Source organism: Diadema setosum, chromosome 3, assembly GCF_964275005.1.
Source record: "Diadema setosum chromosome 3, eeDiaSeto1, whole genome shotgun sequence".
Classification (NCBI taxonomy): Eukaryota; Metazoa; Echinodermata; class Echinoidea; order Diadematoida; family Diadematidae; genus Diadema; species Diadema setosum.
The window spans coordinates 11,574,889-11,600,039 of NC_092687.1; the positions used below are offsets into that span (position 1 = coordinate 11,574,889).

The 25,151-nt window shown below is 36.8% G+C and overlaps 1 protein-coding gene across 1 annotated transcript; it reads right to left on the reverse strand.

Moving 5' to 3' along the window:
- Nucleotides 1–19,839: 19,839 nt before the first annotated feature.
- On the reverse strand, nucleotides 19,840–24,301 carry LOC140246544 (uncharacterized). Its single transcript, XM_072325886.1, has 4 exons — nucleotides 24,268–24,301; nucleotides 23,580–23,879; nucleotides 21,453–21,592; nucleotides 19,840–19,869 (listed from the first exon to the last, which is right to left on the reverse strand). Exons 1-4 carry the CDS (start codon nucleotides 24,299–24,301, stop codon nucleotides 19,840–19,842), a joined length of 504 nt encoding a protein of 167 aa, XP_072181987.1.
- Nucleotides 24,302–25,151: the final 850 nt, after the last annotated feature.

Below are 25,151 nucleotides of genomic sequence, written 5' to 3' on the forward strand. Positions count from 1 at the left end.
CTATTGCTCCTTCCATTCTGTAAAGAAAAAAAAAAAAAGCTTATCTGCTATAATTGTAACTGAAACTTGTTGCCATTGTTCACTAGTTATGTAACTGATCGCCAAATATATAGATTTTTCTGTTCATCAACATCAGTGGAAGCTATTACTGTGTTCACAAGGGTCGCTTTTGGGCCCGCTCTTGTTCATCATATTTATCAATAACATAATTAAACATGTAATTTTCGGTTCAATACATTTATACGATAATGTTACTGTAATGGGTGCACGCCACAAGACCGGCACCAACAAGTCATACAGCCAAACCAGTCATACAGCTCACAAGTCATACAGTCCACGAGACATACAGCTTGCAAGTCATACAGCCTATGAGTTCGACACTAAGCCAACAAGGCTCAAGAGACCGACACATTACGCGCCGTGTTGTATCTGTCGAACTCGTGTGCTGGTTTTACCTAGCGTCGAACTCATGGGCTCTATTTGCCTAGTATGGAACTTGTAGGCTGTATGACTCGTGAGCTGTATGACGCACGGACCTGTTTTCAATGTCAAACTCGTGGGCTGTATGACTCGTGGGTGTCCGTCTAGTGGGATGACTCCACTGTAATCTTGTTTTCTCATATACAGACATCACTAGGATAGAGTCTGTTTTCAATTTCCAGCTACAAAATAGATTTAGTTAGTTGTGTACATCTAAGTTCAGCAAAAATACAGATACTGTTTGTATGTTACTCTCCTGTCATATGATATTATCAATGTAATAAACTGCATCTAATGGTAAATGATAAAATTATTCGTCAGGTAATATCCACGAAATATCTTGGATGATCTTAGATCAATGTCTGAAATGAAGCCTCCATCGCGGAGTGCATTCGAATATAAAGTAATTTGGTACGGTTGTTATTGTGACTGCGACATACAATAAATGTATCCAATCTAAAAAAAGTCTTTATACTGCTATTGTCTTCCTGTTTTTGGTTATGGAGATATCCATTATGTAACCGTGCATCACAAAACGAACAAAACGTTGCTGCACACAGTGATTTTGTGTGAACACTGAAAATAGGTAAATTTGGTTAATCTAACCAATCTTGAGTTTTCCATATTTTCTGAAAGAGCAAATATTTTTCTATATTATCAAAGTTTGTGATCATAAAACAAACAGGATTTTTTTTTTCTCGAATACTTTTTGGTGGAATTGTGTGATTAGTTGTTTCTCATAGAACCCTCTTCCCATTTCTCAAAATTCCTGTCCATACACTTCACTTTAAACTGCAAAAACTTTAGAAAAAAAATGATGCTACTGCATTTAACATTGGCTTAAATCATGTGCAGAATGTGCTAGCGAATCATGCTCAATTTCAGCTCGATCTGATAATCTCTTCATTGTTGTTGCTCCGGTGGTCAACATCCTGTTGTTGTTGTTGTGTGATTTTTTTCAACTCGTCCCACAGCTAGCGTAACTTGGTAAAAAGTAAGCGTTTGAATACATCCTGCACTTCAGAACCTGGTTTCTCAGTTCACACTTTCCAGAGTGTGTCCATTCTTTCCAATATCTCGATAGGTTAGGAGAGGACATTTGAATTGACTTATACATCATTTTAAAGCTTAGAGTCTACTCTTTCAGAATCTGTTCTTTACTAAAAATCCATGTCTGGCGACTTTTTGTTTTGTTTTGTTTTGTTTTGTTTTGTTTTTGTTTTGTTTTTTTTTGGTTTTTTGTTTTTTGTTTTTTTTTTGTTTTGTGATGCAAGGTCACATATATGGTGCATGCAGTGACAGATATGCCATGTTATCACAGGAGCTTCAACACAGAGCATGTCGAATAATATAAGGAGTCCGAAATGTATAATCGGTCAGAGAGTTGCATACACGTCTAGGCTGGAAGTTATTGGCAGCTCGTTGATTTTTTTTTTCCATTTTAAGACCATTTTGTTGTATATATTTGTCCATTTCATTTATTTCCACATCCTGATAAAAAGCATGCAAAGAATACAGGAACAAGGAATACAGGAACAATGCATACACAGTGGAACATTGGAACAATACAGGAAAATGTTCAACTTAAAACAATTCCACACCAGACAAACACAACATTAAAACAGTAATTTCAGTTTGTGAGGGGAACAACATAGACCGCTGATCTTCCTATGGCTGACCCCAAGTATTACAGCTAGAATAGTTAAATTAATGGAATACAAACAAGAAAACTATACTACAGAAGGAACACAATACATTTAATAAGGCAAGAGTATTTAAAGCGGCATACATATACACTGAATAAAGCTTAAGACTTATACTTTATCTTTATGAACAAGAAAGAATTTGTAACTTCTTTTGAATATTAAAAATCTATTAGACAACTTTATGAAATTTAGCAAATCATTCCATAAAACAGGTCCCGCATATTTGAAAGTGTATCATTAAACAGAGTATTCAAAATTTGGGATATAGAATCTATTCATCTGTCTAGCAATGTAATTATTCTTATTTTGGATGAAGGAAGTATCAATAAACCTTGGCAAAATGTTTGTTATATAAGTGTAGGGATCTACATGAAAACAGGGAGAAAGAACTTTTTATAGTATTCAACCAATTCCTTCTACATTTTTTAAATATCGTCAATGTCATCACAACTATGCATTTTATACCAAATTTAAAGCTTCTACAATGCTCATTCTTTGCATTAGGGGTATGGATAATAAAGTTTGCTATCGTGGCCATTTTGAAATTGAAGATGGCAGCCTACAAATTGTTTCAAAACAATCCACAATAAAATATATACATATATATATATATATATATATATATATATGAATATACATATATATATATATATATATATATATGAATATATATATATATATATATATATATATATATATATGTATATATTTATTTATTTATTTATTTATATATACATATATATATATATCGTCGGTGTTTTCACGAACCGACGCTATTTCGATTTTGGTCAAAATTTTCAAAATCGAGGTATTGGTACCAAATGAAAGTGCTTTCAAAACTCTACCAAATCCCCAAATGTTAGATCACAAAATTAATTATTCTTAATTTTATCAAAGAAAGAAAAAAAACGACGGTACCTGAAATATCGAGAAATTGAGAAAAAGGGTTTTTACGAACCGACGCAGTAAAGATACGCCGGTTCGTGAAACCCGAATTGCTAGGGTGAAGAGCAATGCGGGTTTTACGAACCGTCGCGGTTGCATTACTTTGAGCTTTGTTCAACTTACTGGCCTAGAATTAGGTTTTGGCTGATCCCCCCAATTTTTACTGGTCCATTCCTGAAAAAAGTTACTGGTCAGTGTCCAACAGTGATTTTTCCTGGTCAGGGACCGTCGGACCAGTGCCAGTGTGCAGCGTTGGTGTAGATGTCGTCTATGACAGTATGTGGTCTAGTGATACTACCTAAACACTATACGAGTACTCTACAGGTTAGGTGGCTTTCCTGTACAGTGCAGTGTTATACTAGTATACTTGTGAATTCAGCCCTAGTACCGTACTGTGTGTAGATATGTGACATTATGTCTAACGTTAGTTCGAGTGGAGTACCTTTGAAGGACAGCGGTGGGGCTTTTTTTCCCTAAAACCTGTGAATGCGGCCCAACCAAATGGCGTTTACATATTTACGCGTGGTTGATAGTGATACAGTAGCGCTGTTGATTTCCACAGCAGCCATACATAATCTTATTGTCCTTTCTTCTTTCCTTTTTTCCCTTTGTTCTGTCACCCTTTTTAGTCTTGGAATCGAAGGACTTCTAAGAAATGTCCCTCGACTGATTTAACCAGGACTCTTGAGTCCTGGTAAACCTAACCTAACCGAGTAACCGTTAACGTTTGTTAGGCCTAACATAACAGTAACACTGACTTTAGCCCTGTATTGACTTTGTCTTTGGCCGACTTACTGAGATGGTGAGTCTAACTTTTTAACGTTAGTCTAAACGTAGTCGTTAGATCTGTCAGTGTCACCGGTTATTGTATATGGTGCCATCTCTAATGTACGTTAACAAGTTGATGTTAGTTATCTATGTCAACTTACAGATTCAGTAATAGTGGTACTGTCATCCTGTTGGATATCGCCGCAATATCATCCGTGACGTGTTAATTTCGTGTCACAAAGACAAAAGTTGCCAAGATCTAATAGTATTAGTTGTTTAGATCTAGATGTAGTCTAGATCTAAGTAATATAGATTCTGTGTAACTTAAAAGTGAAAGGTCTAGACTTCACTTAGTCTATAATTAGACCGGACATTCATGAGGCAAAGGCCTATTTAGTAGATCTATTCTTATTCTATTTCAACGTCAATTCCTACTAACTCGCCACGTGTTATTCCTGAGGCCAAGGACTTCCGGGTTAGTGATTTTTTTTTTCCATAAATACCAAACAGCAGACGTGTTTTATTTGCATTCTTGCACAGACTTCATGAAAATATGTGCAGTATCAAAGAAATATGATGCACATGACAATGCCAGTGTTTTATAGGTGAATGGTTAATACCTTTAAAAGCTGAATGATTATGTAGAGTTTAGGTCTAATTAAGATGTTGCAGTCTCTGATAAGAAACAGGTTTGATTGTCATAGACTGTTTCCCAAATGCAGGTACATGTAGTAATATTCAGCTATTTCAATGCAATGCCTTGTTTACAAGTACATGTAGATTTATATTCATGTGAATGATAATTCAATTTCTAAATAAGACTTACTAAGTGCTAAACATGATATATTGCATCAGTAAAATGTGTAAATGACGAGACAATTTGAATATGCATAAAAAACGAACAGCAGCATTGTTTTACATTTTTTGATCCTGCATAGGCCTACCATTTTGTTTTATGTTTAATATAAATAGGGCAAAATGATTTCAACTTCAGTTTTGTTGGCTGATTTTTTTTTCTTCTCAAAATTAAAGTTATATCTTGTACCATGATGTTTGATTTTAATCAAAAGTTCTTAATTTCTTTCTTTTCTTTCAGATGACTGGTGCCATGTAGTAGCGAAGAACTGGACTGTCTCAGAGAAGAAAAGGAAAAGTACAAGGTCGTGTACATCATCAACGGATGTGAATGCAATGGTAATGTAGAGTCTAGGTCTAATTGAGATGTTAAAGTTTCTGATAATAACCAAGTTTGATTGTCGTAGACTGTTTCCCAAATGCAGTTAGTAATATTCAGCTTTTTCAAAGCAATGCCTTGTTTACAAGGACATGTAGATTTATTCATGTGAATAATAATTCAATTTCTACATGAGACTTACTAAGTGCTAGAGATAAGATCTTGCATCATTAAAATATGTAAAAGGCGAGACAATTTGAATATGCATCAAAGACGAACAGCAGTATTTTTTTGACATTCTTTGATCCAGTATACCATTTTGTTTTATGTTTAATATAAATAGAGCAATATAATTACAACTACAGTTTATTTGGCTGATTTCTTTTTCTCAAAATGAAAGTTGTATCTTGTATCATGATGTTTGATTTTAATCGAAAGTTCTTAATTTCTGTCTTTTCTTTCAGATGACTGATGCCATGCAGTAGCGAAGAGCTGGACTGTTTCAGAGAAGAAGAAAAAAAGTACAGCATCGTGCCGATCATCAAGAAATGTGAATACAATGGCTTAGGAAAGAGGACAATCTACAGATAGGATAGAAGGGAGAAATTGGGATGAAGGGCGACAACATAAGGACGGTATATCTACAGTGAAATGTGATTGTAAAGTGGAAACATGAAAGGAGATTCGAAGATTGAAGGTGAAAACAATGCATTCCATTCTGTGATGTCGTAATTACAATTTTGCTACACCTTAATAACACTATAGAGAGACATTTATATCAAGGAAAGCTTCATGTGGATATGGAATGTTAGATTTTTTTAAGTGTTCATTGGTATGTATTTCATGATAATAAATCTTGAAGGTTTTGTGTGGTAATCATAACCTTGTGATAAATCTTGATAGATTTCTAAGTGCACATTGGCAATATTAGATGATGCTGTAATCAGATTAAGTTCTATTCTCCTTTATTCTTTTATTTATTATTTTGTTGTCTTCAACCTACTCTGAATGTGTCACGTATGATTCTTATTAACATGGGAACATGCACTCCATGTAACTGATAGGACTTATAACAAATTGACATGATTATTCAACCAGCACTAGACAGTTCTGTTATAAGATGTTCTTTATTTAACTAAAACTGTAAATTATGATACGTGTATGTTCCCATGCAAACTCACAACAAAATACAGAAATATGATTTCTTTTGATAATAATGTATTATGTCTCTAAATTTACAATTAAAGGAAGTGATTGCAAAAAGGATGTCAAATCTTGTCATCTGATAAGTCTCGTTTTGGAAATAGTTGCACAATTTGCTTTCACTTATTAGCAGGGGCGGGGTCGAGGATATCGCGGAGGGTAGTGTTCCAATTATTACACTGGAATCGGAATGCATTCTGTTTCATCTCAGTGAGTATCTTCTCAAGGAATGGGGATTTCCCTTCCTCATGTGACGTCACACGCCGGAAAGACATAGTGAATGCCTTGGTACAGTTCCAAGAGTAGGCTGGAGCACAAGTTGGCAGAAAACGGTACCAAAATTGTAACGTTTATTCTGAAATATCTCCAGCATGTCAAGGTGACGATTCGTTTTGCCCTGCCTGACGTAATGCGTTCATGTACATTAAAGTGTTTGAGTACCTTTGGCATTTCGAGAGCATCTATTCATATTATCTTCGTGCTCTCTAAGGATACGTATATTGAAACAGTCGATTCACAGAACTATGTGTTCGCACGCCATCTGTAATCTTAACGCCATTCAGATACCAGACAACATCGTCAGAACCCAAGACATCCCGGGCAGTACAGACAGCTGTTACTTCGTGGTTTGGTGATAGAGGACTTGGCACGTCCAGTGACAAAGTAGCTCCGCCTGCGTAAATAAAATTAAATTTAAAATACAAAAAGCAGACCAAACTGTTGTAGGTAATATTTTCGTTTTACTGGTCATTTTTTTTCCCCAAAGTCATCACTCTATAAGAGAAAATGCTTCAATTTGCAAAATTTAGTCATGTCTCCATTTTCTATTCTTACATGACATAATGTTCTTTAGTGTGAGATTTTTTTTTTCTGTATACGCATATTGAAACAGTCGATCTAATTTCTTTTTCATCTTATCTCTTGAAATGATAAAAAAATGAAAATGGAATGCTTCTTATTCGGATAAAATGTAATAAATTTAGCTGCAGAGTGAAAATGTCACAAATGGATAGAGCGTCTGTATGTGACAATAGGAATACAAAAAAAAAAAAAAATCAAAGTAGTACTTTATGATGTAGGGCCTACTTACTCGAATAGCGAATGGCGAAGAATAGCCAAAGCAGGGATGCAATCCGTTGACCAGTCATTAGGCCAAGCATCAGCCAAATCCTAAGACGAGAAATTTAAAAAAAGAAAAGAAAAAAGAGATGAACAAGTGCTTGTTAACAGGAGGAACAATTTCGGACAACACATTGAGTCTCTTGAGAAGGAGCTCTCTTCTCTAGTGTTCATCATGAGAAAACAAAATCAATCATTGAGTTTGCAATTACAATAACGTATGTAAGATATGGTAAGTATTATGTTAATTGAGGATGTTTAAAGTACAGCAGCCGTGATATCGTCTTCAGGTGTTTCAAAGTAAGTTGTTGATCACGATGCCTGACGGGAAACAGATGTCTCGCTAGAATATTATTCATTGAAACCTTTTCCACAGAGGCATATTTAGATCGCTGGAAGAGTACACGGATTTCTGAAGACGTTATCGCGATTGTGAGTGTGTATATCAAGCAGTCTGTCAGACGGCCATTCGGTTGGAAATAGATCAGTGCACGTAGACATGCATGTGCATGCGTCTTCTAGCGAAACATTCGTATATTCAACCAAACAGAACTTAGTATTAATGAGATGGACAAATGGATTCTACAGAAGGAAATGCTGTGCGTTTTGATCCCCGTGGTGTTTCCCTGGAACTATTTCTTGGCATGCGAAATGATAATCAGCCATTCGCATTTGAATCATTCCACCACACCCACCTTAGAAATAGGACAATCGTGTAAGTCCTTGTCAACGTTTAACGTTGATATAAGTGTCAACTGTACATCCTGGTTTCAGATCATAGATATGAAGTGTCTTTCCACTTTCGATCGGGTGGTGTTGTAGGGGAAAAAATTACAACTGCCGAGAGACTGTTTTTTTTTTCAGTGCACATTTAGAGTTCATAGTTTCTCACTTTATGTGGAAAACACACACACACACACACACAAACAAATATATATGTATGTATACAATGAATCCTGTATATCTTATCTGCAACGTTTACATTTTTTTTTTTTTACTCATGACGTTGCAAACCATGAATCCGATGATGCGTTTTATGTTCCTATCAATGTGTCTTTCTTAACGTGTCACGGTTATTTTCTGTTGATATGTTTGTGTGTGAAATTTGCTCACATTTGACACACTGGCACAGAAAGGGTTAATCAATTATTTCTTTCAATAAGTCTTTGTGAGTGTTTCTATCTCTGTAACATGTTTAAAAAACAATGTCAACGCGAGTGTTTTCTTTCAAAATGTAGTTTGATATGGAGATAGTCTTAAATCCAGAAATCCATATCATGCCGCTGTTATTAAAGTCGGCAGAGAATTTAGATATCGATGTCGATGATTTACACAGCGCAACATACTCCAATAATAACATCATAAAAGAGATTTTTTTTTTCTTCCTGTTTACTTAGCAAACATTAAGTGTGTCTTTTGATTGCATTGTAAGTGGACTCGCAGGGAAAGATGCGTTTCCTTCCTTAACTGAAACGTAATCGATTTGACAGATGAGACTTTATCCTTCTGAAAACACGCATTAAGGTACGTCCAGCACATACCAGTCAACGAGGGGTATGTTTCCTTGCATGTCTTAATACATGTTTTAAAGGCATGCACATACACACACACACACACACACAATGCATATTATGATAATTATATACACTGCACTTGTTATAATATCTGTAAGGCCAAGTAAAAAAAGAAAGTAGTTTCTCGTCCGGGTTTTTTGAGCAAGGCGATGAGGGAGGTCCTTACTATTTGATATCTTAATATTTTTTCGAGGATTGTCAAAATGAAAGTAATATGTGTTTCTCGTCCGGTAATTCTGAGAAAGGTAACGAGAGAGGGCTTTACTATTTTGTATATCCAATTTATGAAATGAAATATCACCCTGGTAGCTGTGTTATGAGAGACCAGGTCCCAAGTGTATGTCTTGCCTGCACTCTGTGCATTTTCAAACAAATAGATATACATGTAATACGCTATGTACCATACTTGAAATGAAACTTCATGAATGCAGAAATACATTTGCTTTTTCTTTCCACTACAGATGTCAAGGGAAAATGACCTTCTTAATACTGGTATTTAGTGTTGTAATGGCATTTCTGATACCGGTGTACTTGCAATTCTGATGTATTGTGCTATTAATTGAAACAGGTATCAAACATTCTATCAACAAATGTACGACTGAAATAAATTCCATGATATTCAAAACACTGCTTTATCATTGTGTTTGTGACTTTTTGTGTCCACACAGCTGGTATATTGTATCTGCATCTCTTCACAGTACAATTGTAGCACATTCAACTGGAAACTGGCTGTGGTACAATATTGCAGATGGATGTCAAAATGATACTGATATGGCATTATAGCATTAAACATTTAAAGATGTTTCTTCATATTCTAAAAAGACATTTGATAATCACTCATCATCTGGATGATGAATATGATTGTATCACACTACAGGTGATTACGACTCACGGCCGTGTCCGTGAATTTACATCGTAAAGAAAAGTATCCCCCAGAAATACGAGACAAACCAGAATCCGTGGAAAAGTTATTTATTTTGTAGATACACCCATTTAATAATTCTACATTTGCTGGAAAAGCGCATTCAGTTTCTCTTCAAAATAGAACAATACATCGCCGTCAGATGCAACGTTAACAGAGCAGTGTTTGGGCCTCTACACATTCGAATGTGTTCATGCGTGCGTGCAGACAGCTGACAGACCAGGGGGATGGGGACCCTGGCAGCTAGCTACAGACACGCATCGCGGCCGGCACGGCCACTGCACTGGCACCGTACCTTCCGACACTGCACACACGTGCACATAGTCACAATGACATGAAAATGTAAACTCGATACAATCCTCACAAGCATTTGTACAGTACAATTCATCCCTTTAGAATATGAGAAACGGGGAAAAATACGAACAATGCACGAAATATAAGTGGAATACCAGTATCAGCGAACGTTCGCAAAAGATGTTGCCGCTATCGCGTTCACGACGTACCGAGTGCGCTGTAACAGCCCAGCGCGCCCGCGCCCGCGCGCCCATCCAACTACAGTTCGACTGCTTTGTGGGTCATTCCTTCTTGCCGAGCTCGCAGTGTGAAATGCATGCGTTATTACATACGCACTAAGGAAGCTATAGCTGTACTCCAGCTACAGACACGCATCGCGGCCGGCACGGCCACTGCACTGGCACCGTACCTTCCGACACTGCACACACGTGCACATAGTCACAATGACATGAAAATGTAAACTCGATACAATCCTCACAAGCATTTGTACAGTACAATTTATCCCTTTAGAATATGAGAAACGGGGAAAAATACGAACAATGCACGAAATATAAGTGGAATACCAGTATCAGCGAACGTTCGCAAAAGATGTTGCCGCTATCGCGTTCACGACGTACCGAGTGCGCTGTAACAGCCCAGCGCGCCCGCGCGCCCATCCAACTACAGTTCGACTGCTTTGTGGGTCATTCCTTCTTGCCGAGCTCGCAGTGTGAAATGCATGCGTTATTACATACGCACTACGGAAGCAGGAGCTACAGCTGTACTCCAGCTAAGATAGAGGACGCGTTGTACACATCACGATTGGTAGGTGAATTGTCGATTTTGTGTTTTCGGCGGCCGAAAATATAGTAAATATCAAAAAAGTCGATGCGGCAACTGAAAATCGATGCGGGCGGAGAGCGGGCTGGGACGAGAATTATGAATTTCTTGGTATTTTCGGCGCCATTTTGAAAATAGTAAATAGTAAAAAAATCGATGCGGCGGCCAAAATCGATGCGCGCGAGGACGAGAAACTGGTTTCTTTTTTTACTTGGCCTAATATACAGGTCTCGACTTTAGTATGGTGGCACAGGGTCACGAGAAAAAGAAGTTAGTGTCCTGCCATGATATATGAAATATACACAGTATATAATATAATAATAATGATAATAATAATGAAAAAAAATAATGATATGTAATAGAGAGAGAGAGAGAGAGCGAATGTGTGTATGTGTTGCCCCACACAACTAGTCGGCGACAATTTATGATGGCAAAAAAAAAAATAAAAATGTTGCGACAAAGATTGTCGCCCCGTCAAAGATTGTCGTCCCCGGCTCGGGGTGGTTGCTCCGGTGTTATGCTTTGGTGGGGTGGGTATGACTGGTAAGTTATGCGTATGTGTGTGTGTGTGTGTGTGTGTGTGTGTGTGTGTTTGGAGTATAATAATACAATAATGTAGGAATTGTGCATGTGTGGTGGTTGTATAGTGGCAGTTGTTTGTTTGTCTGTGTGTATACGTGTGCCTGTATACGTACGTGTGTCTGTTTGTGTTTGTGTTTTGATGTTTGTTAGAACAAACTTTTTTGAGCAGCAGGCACTACTGTGGCAATGAAAATGCCTTCAACGTGTATGAGCACGTATTTATAGAGTTTACAGCAGCGTTGATTTTAAAATAGTATGGGTGTGTCAATTTCAGCGGTGAGGCGGGCGAGGAGAGAGAGACCGAGAGAAAAGGCATACGAGGGAGGTACCCTCCCTAAATGTTATCTGTCTTTGTTCACTTTTTCACTGTTGAGTAGTCATATTCTTTCATCAGTCTTAACTACAACTTCCATATCAATATTCTTTGTCATATGCACACCGCCAATACATACGCATTGTAAACAAACACCAACAAACACTCAAACAAATTCTCATAATGCAAATAAACAACCTCAACACTTTTTTTTTTGGTTTTTCCTTGATATTAATTGATTTCATTCAAATCATTCATAAATCAACCCATTCTGGGTGTAACATGAATAAAAACGTTACAAATGCAATTCGAAACACAAACAAATCCGTTTGTCAGTTTATACTACAATTAATCTCACTTCATTAACTCGATTATAAATCAACCCTACTAACAATTTCTTCGCGAGAAAGTTTTGACATGTATAAAACCTATATCCCTTGAATATATTGGTTTGGATTATGTAACACCTTCTTACTTACAAGGGCATATACATAAAAAAAAACTCACAAATAAACTCTACAAATCTAGAATGAAATCAGTCATAAAAAAAACCCGACCTACTCCCCGCCAACCGAAACAAATCTACATCTATCCTAAATATTAAATCATACCAAAATCTGTCATACCATTTATAACTAGCCTTCTTCAAATCAAATCCCCAACCCACCAACCCCCAATTAACCAAAACCTAAATCATCCCACACCCACATTCGCCAACCCACATACATACACACACCCACACACATACACACACACGGGTGCTGTTCGTTATTCCGAAGGTCCGTTATTAGTTCGTTTTTCCGAAGGTTCATTTATCAGAAACACACAATTCCCTATACCTAGAGGTTCGTTAGTCCGAAAATGAAAAAGGGTTCGTTAATCCGAACATTTGTAGCGTTATTCCAAAGGTTCGTTGATCCGAAAAAAAAAATTCGGAATAACGAACCTTCGGAATAACGAACCTTCGGACTAAAGAGCTTTCAGAATAACGAACCTTTGCAATAACGAAATCTTTCCTGATGACACGACTTCCCAATGTTGATACATATGTGGACCGTATGCATAAAAGCAGCATCCGCCCGCACGCAAGCACCACTTTGAATTCATATACAAATCCGTCAAACAAACTCATCAAACTCAAAGCTGCTGATAAAATCGATATAACGTTTTTTTTTTTTTTTTTTCCATTGCAATTTCAATTCAATAGTTTATTTATTTCCATCATCAAAAAGAAAAGAAAAGAAAAAGTTGACATAAACCAAAGTGATACAGTTCTTTTTTTTTTCATTTCTCTTACACTCGTCTGATAAAGGATTTTTTTTTAATACAATATAAAGTATATACACGAATGATGTCGTAAAAAAGAAACAATGCACTTTGCCATGGCAACAAAAAAATAGTAAATAATCACAATGATGGAAAACAGTGTTCCACTAAAAAAGCCAAGCTTGTAAGACGAGGAACACTGGAACAAAAGAACAACAGCACCAAATTGTTATATTAATAAAACATATTCATTTTGAATTCTTGTATATACTATTGTACATTTTACCCATTGATATATGATGCTGATGCTATGAACAATACTTACTGGGATTTTAGAATGCAAACGTATAAACTATGTAACATATCATATTTGTGGCACAGACACTATGGGGCCAGGTATGCCAGGAAAATTGAACGGAAAGGAAGATATGCAATCGGCCCCAAAAAACATAACGACGACAACAACAACAATAACACAAAACACAGAAATAACAGAACTTGAGGAAATGCACTCAGATAGATACTGGACAACGAAGAACGAGGAAAAAGGAGCAGGGAAGAATAGAGAAGGAAAAGGAGAGGGAAAAGGAGAGGGATGGAAACGTTTATGCCAGCGACAGCTTATCCCTCCCCACGCGCAGCCAAAACACATTACGCTGACATAATTAACACATTCTTCCATCATATACACTAACACACACACACACACACACGCGCGCGCGCGCGCGCGCACACACACACAAACGGACACTAAATTATCATGTGCGCGGGCACATACACACTTCGATCCTTGAAACCTCACCATGACTTTTTACATGGCATGTTTGCATGGATATAGCCATATAGGTTGTGTGTTGGTATTTCAATGACTATGTCAAGAACGATATTACCCAGCAAAATGTGCTTCGAGGGCGGGCGACAATCTTTGCCGCCAGCCCTCATCAAAGATTGTCGCCAGACGACAATCTTTGACGGGGCGACAATCCTTGACGCCAACTCCGTTAAAGATTGTCGCCCCCTAGCCGGGGGCGACAATCCTTGACGGGGCAACAATCCTTGTCGCAACAGTCGCCCCGTCACAAATTGTCGTCGGCCATGCACTGTGAATTGTGTGGTTGGGGTGGTTGCTGCGGTGTTAAGCTTTGGTGGGGTGGGTATGACTGGTAAGTTATGCGTATGTGTGTACGGTGGGGGGTGCATGGTATGTGCTGTGTATGATTTGTAGGTGCGTATATGTGACATGTGCATGCGTTTGCGCCTAGCTGTGTGTGTGTGGGTGTGTGTATGTGTGTGTGTGTGTGTTTGGAGTATAATAATACAGTATGTGGAAACTCTGCATGTGTGGTGGTTGTGTAGTGGTAGTGGTTTGTCTGTGTTTATACGTGTGCCTGTGTGCGTACGTGTGTCTGTTTGTGTTTTGATATTTGTGCGAACGAACTTTCTGGGCAGCAGCAGGCACTACTGTGGCAATGAAAATGACTTCAACGTGTATGAGCACGTATTTATAGAGTTCACAGCGGCGTTGATTTCAAAATAGTATGGGTGTGTCAATTTCAGGGTGAGGCGGGCTAGGAGAGAGAGACCGAGAAAAAAGCATACGAGGGAGGTACCCTCCCTAAATGTTATCTGTCTTTGTTCATTTTTTCACTGCCGTCATATTCTTCCATCAGTCTTAGCTTCAACTTCTTTCTTTGTCCCAGAATAAGTTTGGCGTGCTTAATGCATGAGCGAATGATTTCGACACGCCGTAAATAATTTCTCAATCGTTATTCTATTAAAAAATAAAAGAACTGCCATATGCACACCGCAAATACGCATTTATAAACAAACACCAACGAACACTCAAACAAATCCTCATAATGCATATAAACCACGTCAACACACATTCTTCCATAATATACCATAATTCAAACACACGCACACACTCTCACACACACGCACACACACACACTCACACGCACGAACGGACACTCAATTATCATGTGCGCGCGCACATACACGCTTCCTTGAAACCTCACCGTGACTTTTTACATGGCTTGTTTGCATGGATGTAGCCATGTAAGTTATGTGTTGGTATTTCAAAGACTATGTCAAGAATGATATTACCCCCCAAAATGTGCTTCGAGGGCAAGTGGCAATTTGTGTCGCAACAGACGTATCTGTTTAATACTTTGTGTTTCTGTCTGTCTGTCTGTCCGTGTTATCAGCAAATAAGTAGCAATTCGTCGTGATAGGCTGAAAACATTAAAAAAAAAATTTGAAAATCTCTGAATTCTCATTCATCGAATTTGGGAAGAATTTGTGTGCGAAATTAACAATCGACTCTTCAACAAAAGTCACGTTTTTTTTTGTTTGTTTTTTCTCTTTCAGTTGAAACTTGTAACATTGATTGTAGTTTTCCGGCTTTAATGAATTTTATACCTCGACAGAAAAATATGGTGATGAGTCACTTGGTGTGTATTTATGAACACATTTGGTCACTTTTTCTTTCTCTCTCTTTCTCTCTCTCTCTGTCTCTGTCTCTCGGCCCCTATCTCTCTCTCTCTCTCTGTCTCTCTCATACACGAGTATGAAGATGTTTCCTTTGCACTGAAGGGTAATGATGTTAAACTTAACGTGAGCCCGAAAGGAAATATAAATCTTGCTAAACTGTGTTGATCCATAATCAGTATAACGTTTTCGATATCAATGTCTTATTTTTGTGACATTAGGATATTACCATATTTATTATATAAATCTTACTTTCAAGCCTACACCAATCGTATTTTTGACCATCGAGAGTTGGCCATCCATTGTTCAACTTTCAAATCAGTAATTTATCGTTTATGTGTATTTTTCCGTTTGTTTGTTTTTTTTTTCATCATCGCTGCATACATCTGGAAAGTCACTTAAAACGGAAAATCACCGTCATGCATCATAGTTTGGAGACTACCTTTGTTTAGATAAAATGAAGACATGCCAAGAAATATCAACATTTAATCTAATTAAGTTACGAATAAGTTTCAAATATCAAAAATGAAATAATTGGTTTCACTCATGGAGAAAATTTCTGCTCAGTGATAGTGAAAACTATTTCTTAAGCAAAGCTTTGAAAGTGGAAAAGCATTGTTTGTTAAATATGAAAAAGACATCACTGTGTATCGTCATGTGCGTAAGTGATTTTAAGAATTGAATCGCAATGAAAATCAAAAAAAAAATCTTTAAAAAGTTATTGATAAATAATTGGAGTAAAAAATCAAACATTCATGTAACAATATCAGACACACCACAATGTGCCGTCGATTACAGAGGTGATTTATGTTCAAAATGTGCATGGGACAGTCCATGTTTTATTCTTGAAATACTTTCGTATGATCAACATATAACTTCCCTCTTGCATGCAAAAACTATACATGAAAGAAGGTGAAACGGGCATTTCTGGTTTAGGTCAGGCAACAGCAGAATATTTTCTGGTGATTCAGAACACTTGTCTGGACAACCTGTGCTCTTTTTCTTTTCTTTTTCTTTTTCAACAGTGCTTTGCATTTCCATACTGTATTTCCTTATAAAAATAAGAGCCTTTGTTAAGAAGGAACATCAGAGCAATTTCCCTTGTGACGTCGAGATTCTGATCCAAAACATGATTATATAGTTCATTTGCACAATGGTTCCATCTACCTGTCTGCGGTCAATGAAAATATCGATAGATAACGGAAAGGAAAGAGGAAAGAAGAAGCTAAAGATTGCCTCCACACTGAATGAAGGCGCCCTGCATAATACACCCCCCCCCCCCATAAAGCAGGCATAAGTACATCACTCTCTGTGTGGTTCTGAGCGTGTAACATATTTACCAGAGGTATACCCTTCCATGTACTTTGGAACTTTGAAAGCATTATTTCTGTGTGCAGCAAACTTGTAGGTTCTCAATTGTAATGAAGGTGGAATTCACGCACACTTGTACTTATTTTTTTCAATGGATGGAGCGTTAGGAACGTTCGAATTTGAGGAGCTTTGATATAGATTATATCATGATGAAGCATATCATCGTCTTTTTGCGATTTCTTCTTGACTATTGTTGAATGCAGGTCAGATTATGAAAGAAGAGCTTATTACCTTACCTGGATATTTCGCATGCTCAAAAGACATATTTCATTTCTCACAAGGCTAGCGGTGAATGTTTTCCTCTTCTTCGTCATAGCGAAGAAATGTGGATCCATGAAAACTGTATCAGATTTCGATACTTTTTTTGTCTGTGTGTGTGCATTTTTCAGTTCTCAGATTAGTACAAAAGGAATGTCATCATTTTCGAAAATGTCCTCATAATAGAAATCAATATTGATGATCGTGAAACGTGTATTTATGTGGTATTTTTTTAACTTCTAGTAACAACTACGGTGAAGTAAGAAAGAAGATCGCCTGGTCAAAACATGAATATGCACTCATAAACAGACATATTATACATACACATATATCCAGCTGTAGGGAGACACACACACACACTTACACACATTGTGATATCCAATGTATATATATATATATATATATATGTATATATATATATATCGCAAAGATTGTATTCTCTACTTATTCTTTATAATGACAAGTATAACGTGTCAACATCCATGTATAATTAAAAAAAAATACATAATATATCAGCTACTATGAGATCCATTCACATATTTTTTTTTTCAAATCACAAATGATGCGAATGGATCTTATACTAACTTTTTGCAAAAGATAAAATGTACAATGTTGTGTTTTCAAAGCATAGAATATGATTGCAAAAAGAAGAATAAGGAAATGTGGATAATATTTCCTTTTCAGGTGTTTGTATCAATAAATCTGTATTAAATTATTTCAAAAGTCAAACTCAATATCTTTGAGATCTTTATAAGCAATTGAAAAATTACGTAACAATGAGTTTATTTTGATAAATTTGATTATTTGAAACTAGAACCTTTACAGAAATGCTTTCAACTTAACATTAATATTAGCTCTTACCGCAAAAAAAAAAAATAATAAAATAAAATAAAATAAAATAAAATCTACATATTATTTCATCATCTCCTCTGCAACACTGATTTAACAAAATTATCAATTTTCTATCAAGGTATCATCTTGTGGAATACTTTCTTCCGAACGATGTGGAAAAAAAATCCTAGTCATTGCAGCAGTTTAGAAATAACTTCAGATGCATGTCCTGTAAATAGGAACTTAAGCATTGTCTTATATTCTGGAATACCTGCGCACTTTTTTTTTCTACCCCCTTATTGTTTTGTGTATCATTTGCATTCTATTTCTGTGGTACTCCTATCTCAAATTGTAAACGTTTTGTATTTACTTCGGGGCCTTTTCCCATCAAACTTGATAGCTTTCTATTGTCCCTCACAATGCGTATGATTACATTATGACTTTAAACTACATTGATTGTTGTTTGTATTGTTGAAATAAATGAAATAAAATTGATATTGCAATTGAATAGTCATGAAATTAAAATTTGTAACGACTGAATATTTTACAGAACAATATATCAGCAGACAACAAGAATGAATAATTCATAATAGCTTTACTTTCATGTTTCGTAATTCCTCCTATGGAGACGATTTTACTGAAGTGATTTAAGTCAGTATCGGTACTTTTCGTCTTTAATACAACATTCTACCTTCTATAAAACTGTTTCTTCCTGTCGATATTCAGTTTTGTTGTCTCAATTCCTTCATTTGCAGGCCCAGTTTGAATTCCCACTCCCAGTTCGTTAACAGCTTAGTAAACCAATCGAACATGAATGTGCAGAGCATTATTTTGTGAAAACAAAGTTAGTCTTTCCCATTCTATAAAACGTGAAATTAATGCAGGAGTAACATTTCAGACTGTCAACTAGCAATAATTATATGACGGACGAGGAATTTCAGCAACATCGTATCATCATTATGTTCTTTTTTAAGAGGAAAACAAAGTCATTGAGTGAAAATTCATATAAAATTCAAATTGTATAATTTGCATGAAGCAGCATGTAAAGGTACAGACACGACAAAAAGTAAAAGGTTTACATGCTGGATGTAAGTTCTTAACGCGAAAACCAGCAACATTCAAAAGAATATTTCTCAACAAGTTAACTAGAACACTATAGTCACGTGAAGTGACAATTGACAACATTGTTCAATTAAAAAAAAATAATTACAGTAATATCGTAGTTTTAGGAATTTCGTTTGTATATTAAAAAAAAATCACAATAGTTATAGTACATCGTAGATATAGGAACATTACTATCTCTGCAAGTGGATAATAACAACAACAAAATAAAATTCTTTTGCTCCTCTTTAAATCAAATATTGTACCTAAGATGTCACAACAGAGTTTTCAATCTTGAAAGAACATCAATATCATTTCTTTAATGCAAGCCCTTGTATGATTTTTTCTGGACTTATGTTTCTCTAGGTTTCTAACTTAATTTACAATTTCTGTATGATTCATCTCGCCTTATTGGTGATTCCTTGAAACTTCCTTGATTACTTGAAAGAATCATCATCATTATTCATTTCATGCAGGCCCTGGTATAGATTAATGGACTTTATTTCACTGGGTTTCTATCATAAGTTACAATGTCTATATGATTCATTCTGCGCAATTAGTGATCCCTTCTTGTGACGTACCATGCGATGATTTCCCGTTCAGGCGAGAAACTCCGAATCACGTTATTCGGTTACAATGCCGTCATTGTCTGTCTGTGGAGAACAAAATGATTCAATTATTTCCTACGTCATTTGTGAGAAATAAAATTAGGCTATAGATTATCGAAGCAACACTTAGGGAACAATTGTGAGAGAGGGCGCCCTGCTAGTTACTTATTAGGTTTAGCACTTGCACACACACAAACACACAAACACACACACACACACACAAACAAACACACACAAACAAACACACACCATGCACATGCCCACACAGTGTTTTAAACTCCTATCTGCTTTATAGTAGAAAACACTGATCGCAGAATGAGGGGTAAAGGCACTTAGCAAAATATTGCCTTCACTGATGCCGCTCTCTTCAGCGTCACGCAACAGAGCGGGGGCTCGGCAAAATAGATTAAGGTGTGCAAAAGTGAGGGTTGAGTGACTTTTACTTTTTTAACAGTCTTATGTCATACACAAACAACCAAATAATGATAGAGAAGTACGTCATGAAAATATTTATATTGTCGTTAGGATATGTTTTTATTCGTTTGTCTTTATTTCAAACTCAACATAAATCATTTTTCTTTTTTAATTCATGAGTGAAGTGGAAAAGATATAATCAAATGCCTAATTTCAGTTTGTTTGTTTTTTTTGGGAGGGGGATTATTTCTGTTGTTGTGTGTCAAACGAAATGTTTCATTAACTCTCATTTTCATACCAAAAGGTTACCTAAGTTTCAAGGCAAAATTATTTTTTCACCTTTTTTTCTACTTGAAAAGGGTAAAAAGTATAAAGATAACTGAAGAACAGCTTAAAGAAATACAAACTCAGTGCATTGTGAAATTGAAATTACAAACGATGCAGCCATGTATCTTTGTGATTATGATATTTGATTTGTTTTATGTTGAATTTGCTTAATTGAATAAATAACCCAATGATGAAAAAAAAAATTATATTAATGTGACCGCGCATCACAAAACCAACAAAAAGACGCAGTCTTGACTTATTTTACACAAAGACTCGAAAATGGTGAAATGGATCAACCAAATCAATGTTACTGTCTTTTCAGATTTTTAAAAGAGCTATTGTTTTTCTACATAGTTTTTTATTATAATATGAATGGGGAAGTGTGCTTTCAGCTGTTTTTCTATGACCCCTTATAAATCCTTTGTGCACTTTCAACTCTAATAACTTTGAACGAATAGTGCTACTGCTTTGAAAATTGGCGATAATCATGGCTAGGTTGTGTTATTCAATTTCATCTTGATGGTTTACATCCTGTTTTTCTCATTCGACGCACAACCAGCACGACTTAGTATTAAAGATTAATCGCTTGAATAGACCCTATACTTCAGAACCTCTTTTCTCAGTTCACACTTCCCCGAATGTGTGCGTTCTGTCAAATATTTATTTATGTTAGGAGTGTACATTTGAACTGATTGTACATTATTTTAAGGCTTAGAGGCTGCTCTTTCAGAATCTTCCCTTTAATGGCTGAAAATCCGTGTGTGGCGACTTTTGACTGGTTTTGTAATGCAGAGTCACATATGTCGGATGGCCTTTTGGCTTCACGAACTAGAGCGTTTTAAAATGATATTTTCATTTTCAATGTGTCTCGATTGAAGAGTTCGTACCGGTTTTACGTAAACAAATTTTCTCCTCATGACGACAGTGACACGGGTGATAACGCACATGATGACGATGACGAAGAGAAGAGCGTACGTGGTTGACGACCGTTGCAGGGCGCTACGATGAGGATTGGCTATTGGACCCCCTAATAACGAAATATGACAGATAGATAGCAAACGTTGGGTGAACTTTATGGGAATGACCTTTTTATGCATCTGATATCAGGTACATGCATTACGAACAAACACATGATGTATTCCCAATATTGAGGTAAAAAAAAAAAACAGAACAAAAAAAAAAAAACAGCGATCAGTTTACACACGTTTTCATACTTGAATACGTTCAATACACCTTGAATACCTCAGTATGGATATTTTTTTTGGCAAGCAAAGAATTCAGGTACACAGGGAAATATGAGAAAATGGCGAAAGGACAGGTGCAAATAAGATCTTGTCAGCGGAATAGATTTCTTGCATTGGAAAAAGATTTTATGGTTGAGCGGTCTACAGAAGTAAAGGAGGTAACAGATGGAGTAGACAACACCGCAGCTATTCCTTGTTGTTGGATATTTTGAACATTGAATACTACTACTAATATTAATAATAATAATGATAATAATAATGATAACAATAATAATAATAATAATAATAATAATAATAATAATAATAATAATAATAATTATTATTATTATTATTATTATTATTATTATTATTATTATAATTATTATTATTATTATTATTATAATTATTATTATTATTATTATTATCATTATTATTATTATTATTATTATTATTATTATTATTATTATTATATATTTCTAAAGCATATAATAAGCACATGCTTCTCCATGCGCTCATTTCAATTCAATTTAATTCAGGTTTTTTTTTTCATCCATCAAGGAGTGAAGCAAATATACTACAACATATAATATAAAATATATTTGCGTGACTGTCTTTTTCGAGTCTTATTTATTGCAATAGTGTTATTGTAGCCATTGTGCTAAATATCCCCATTATCATCATAATTGTTATTATCATTAATATTCAGTATGTAATATTGTTATCGTAATCATTATCACCATTACTGTATCATTACTACTTTTAAGCAGCACAGGCAACCGCATAAAAGTCTCTATCTGACATAGAAAGATGACATAGTTCATCGGTCTAGTTTACTCTAACATCGATAATCAAACCTATAGTTACCTCTGTGTTGACTGTACTTAACCCATTATTGCTATTGCCTGCTTTCGATTGTATTGCACAAGTAGGCCCTACTGATATTTTCCATCCATTAATCACTATTACGGTATATTCATCGTAATACGATTTGTAAGTCAGTAAAATGAACCAGAATCAATTTTCACGTGATTTTTTTTTAACAAATTGTAACGCATAGTTTCTGGCGTCGGCTGCTGGTTTTAATAATTATAATGTTACATGTAATACACATAAAGCATGTATAATGTATATGTATGTGTATATATATATTATATGTAATATATATGTATGTATGTGTGTGTCTGTGTCTGTGGTGCTCGCTCCTCAAACCGCCCTCTGTCTAGCCTTTTATCAAGGCCCTCTCGCTGTATGGTGAAGAGAGCCCAGCTGAGTGGGGTTGCGCGAGGGCCTTTTGAGATCTGCTTCGCATCCTTTTGTTAGCCCTTTGAATTACCGACTTTTGCTCCCCGATTTCGGGAGCAAAAGTCGACCGACCAATCAGCGTGTCTGTCTGCTCGAACCCGATTTGAATAGAGCGAATGCACGCCGCTGCCGCAGACCTCACAGAACTCTACACACAGAGTGTGTAGAGTTCCGTGGCAGACCTCCTCGGGTGGTCAGTGATGCATGCGAACAGGCATGACAACACCAAGGCCGAGGATGCGGGGAGCGCGCCATTCCATTGGTTGACCGGAAGCCATTAAAATGAGTATTCAGAAGGGTTCACGTGTCATGAATAATAATGTGTGAAGCAGATCTCGAAGGCCCTCGCGCTGGCGCGCTCGGCTGGGCTCGCTTCGCTCGCCCATTACAGCGAGAGGGCCTTGACAAAAGGCTACCCTATGTCAAACCAAGAACTATTTTGTTAACAAGTCGGAACAAAAAAAGAGAACAATGTTTTATTATGATTACCCCCAGTAGTTTCTTCGCAACAGTATTCCATCCACGTCATCGTCTCCCCGTATCCGTTGGTCGCCGAGCACGTGATGTTGACGCAACCATGGGAGAGCGGTGAGAGGATTGCCGAGGCACAGCTCGAAGTCGACAGCGTGCGGTTATGGACCGCGATATCGTAAGTGTGGAGATGAGGGAAGGGCTGATCGGAGAGGCCAACATGACAAGTGATGACCAGGGTCACACTGTCCCCCACTCCCTTGATCTCCCTGGTTCGAATTTCGAGAATATCACTCCGTGGTATTTCCGGATCAACATCTGTAATAGGTTTGAATAATTATGTTTAGATATACGAGAACACACTTAGATATACTTTTTTTTTTTCCAAACGTGTACATCTAAGTGTATGACATGACACGTATGTGCATTAACGAGTCCATAAAAGCAATCAGACATTTTCAGTGGGATAGAAAGTAAATGTATAGAATATACAAAGCCAAGCTTTAAGTTCGTTTGTTTTGTTTTTGTGTTGCTTGTTTCGCGTACGTTCTTTTCTTCTTTTGCAGGCCATAGTCTGTGTACATTGTTTATCCGGACTGTCTTCACCACATGATAACAGTCAACTTAGCCTCGAGCCAAATGAGTCCTAAAAGTCTGTGTGTGTGTGGGGGGGGGGGGGGGGAGACTAGGAGGGGCTCGATCTGACCTGATGGTCTTGGGCAGTAGCTCTTGCTCTTCATCGTTTCCCCGAAATCATTCAGACCAGTGCAGACAACATCGATACACGTCGTAGGTCGCAGGTCAATGGTCGCAGTTGGAGAAGCTGATATCGATACTAGGTTATCTTCGACGGCGATCTTGTAAGTATGTATCGGCGGGAAGGGTTGGTCGTCTGCGTCAATGTGACATGTAACAATAAGACTACGCTCTCCGTTTTCGTCCTCGCGTGATTCTACTATCACTGATAATATGTCATTTAGAGGAGGATCTGTGAAGTCAGAGCAAAAAAGGAGGAGAAAATACATAAGCGTATATAGAAAATGGAGGAACTCTTATTTAAGCAAGCCGGAACACTTCTGCTTTTTTATGTGGGTTGTTGTTGTTGTTGTTGTTTGGTTTGGTTTGGTTTGTTTGTTTGTTGTTGTTGTTGTTGTTTTTTTTTGGGGGGGGGCTTGTTTTGTTTTGTTTTGTTTTGGTGTTTGTTTGTTTTGTTCTGTTTTGTTTTTGTTTTGTTTTTTTTGGGGGGCAAAATTTCGACGGGGGCACATTTATGTGACGGTGTCAGATCCTCGGCGAGGGAGCGAAGCGTCGGAGCGGGGGAGGGTGTTGGAGGGATACCCCCTTCCACGGTAGGGACTTTTTGTAAAAACAGAGTTTAAAAGTCGCGTTTATAGAGCATTTTAAATCAAATTTCTAGGGAATTAAACATAGTAAAAAGATCACTGCGAAGGACTATGATTATAACATACGGCAGTGTACGAGAGTATACATTTATGTGACGGTGTGAGATCCTCGGCGAGGGAGCGAAGCGACCAAGCGGGAGAGGGTGTGGGAAGGGGATACCCCCTCCCAGGGTAGGGACTTTTTGTA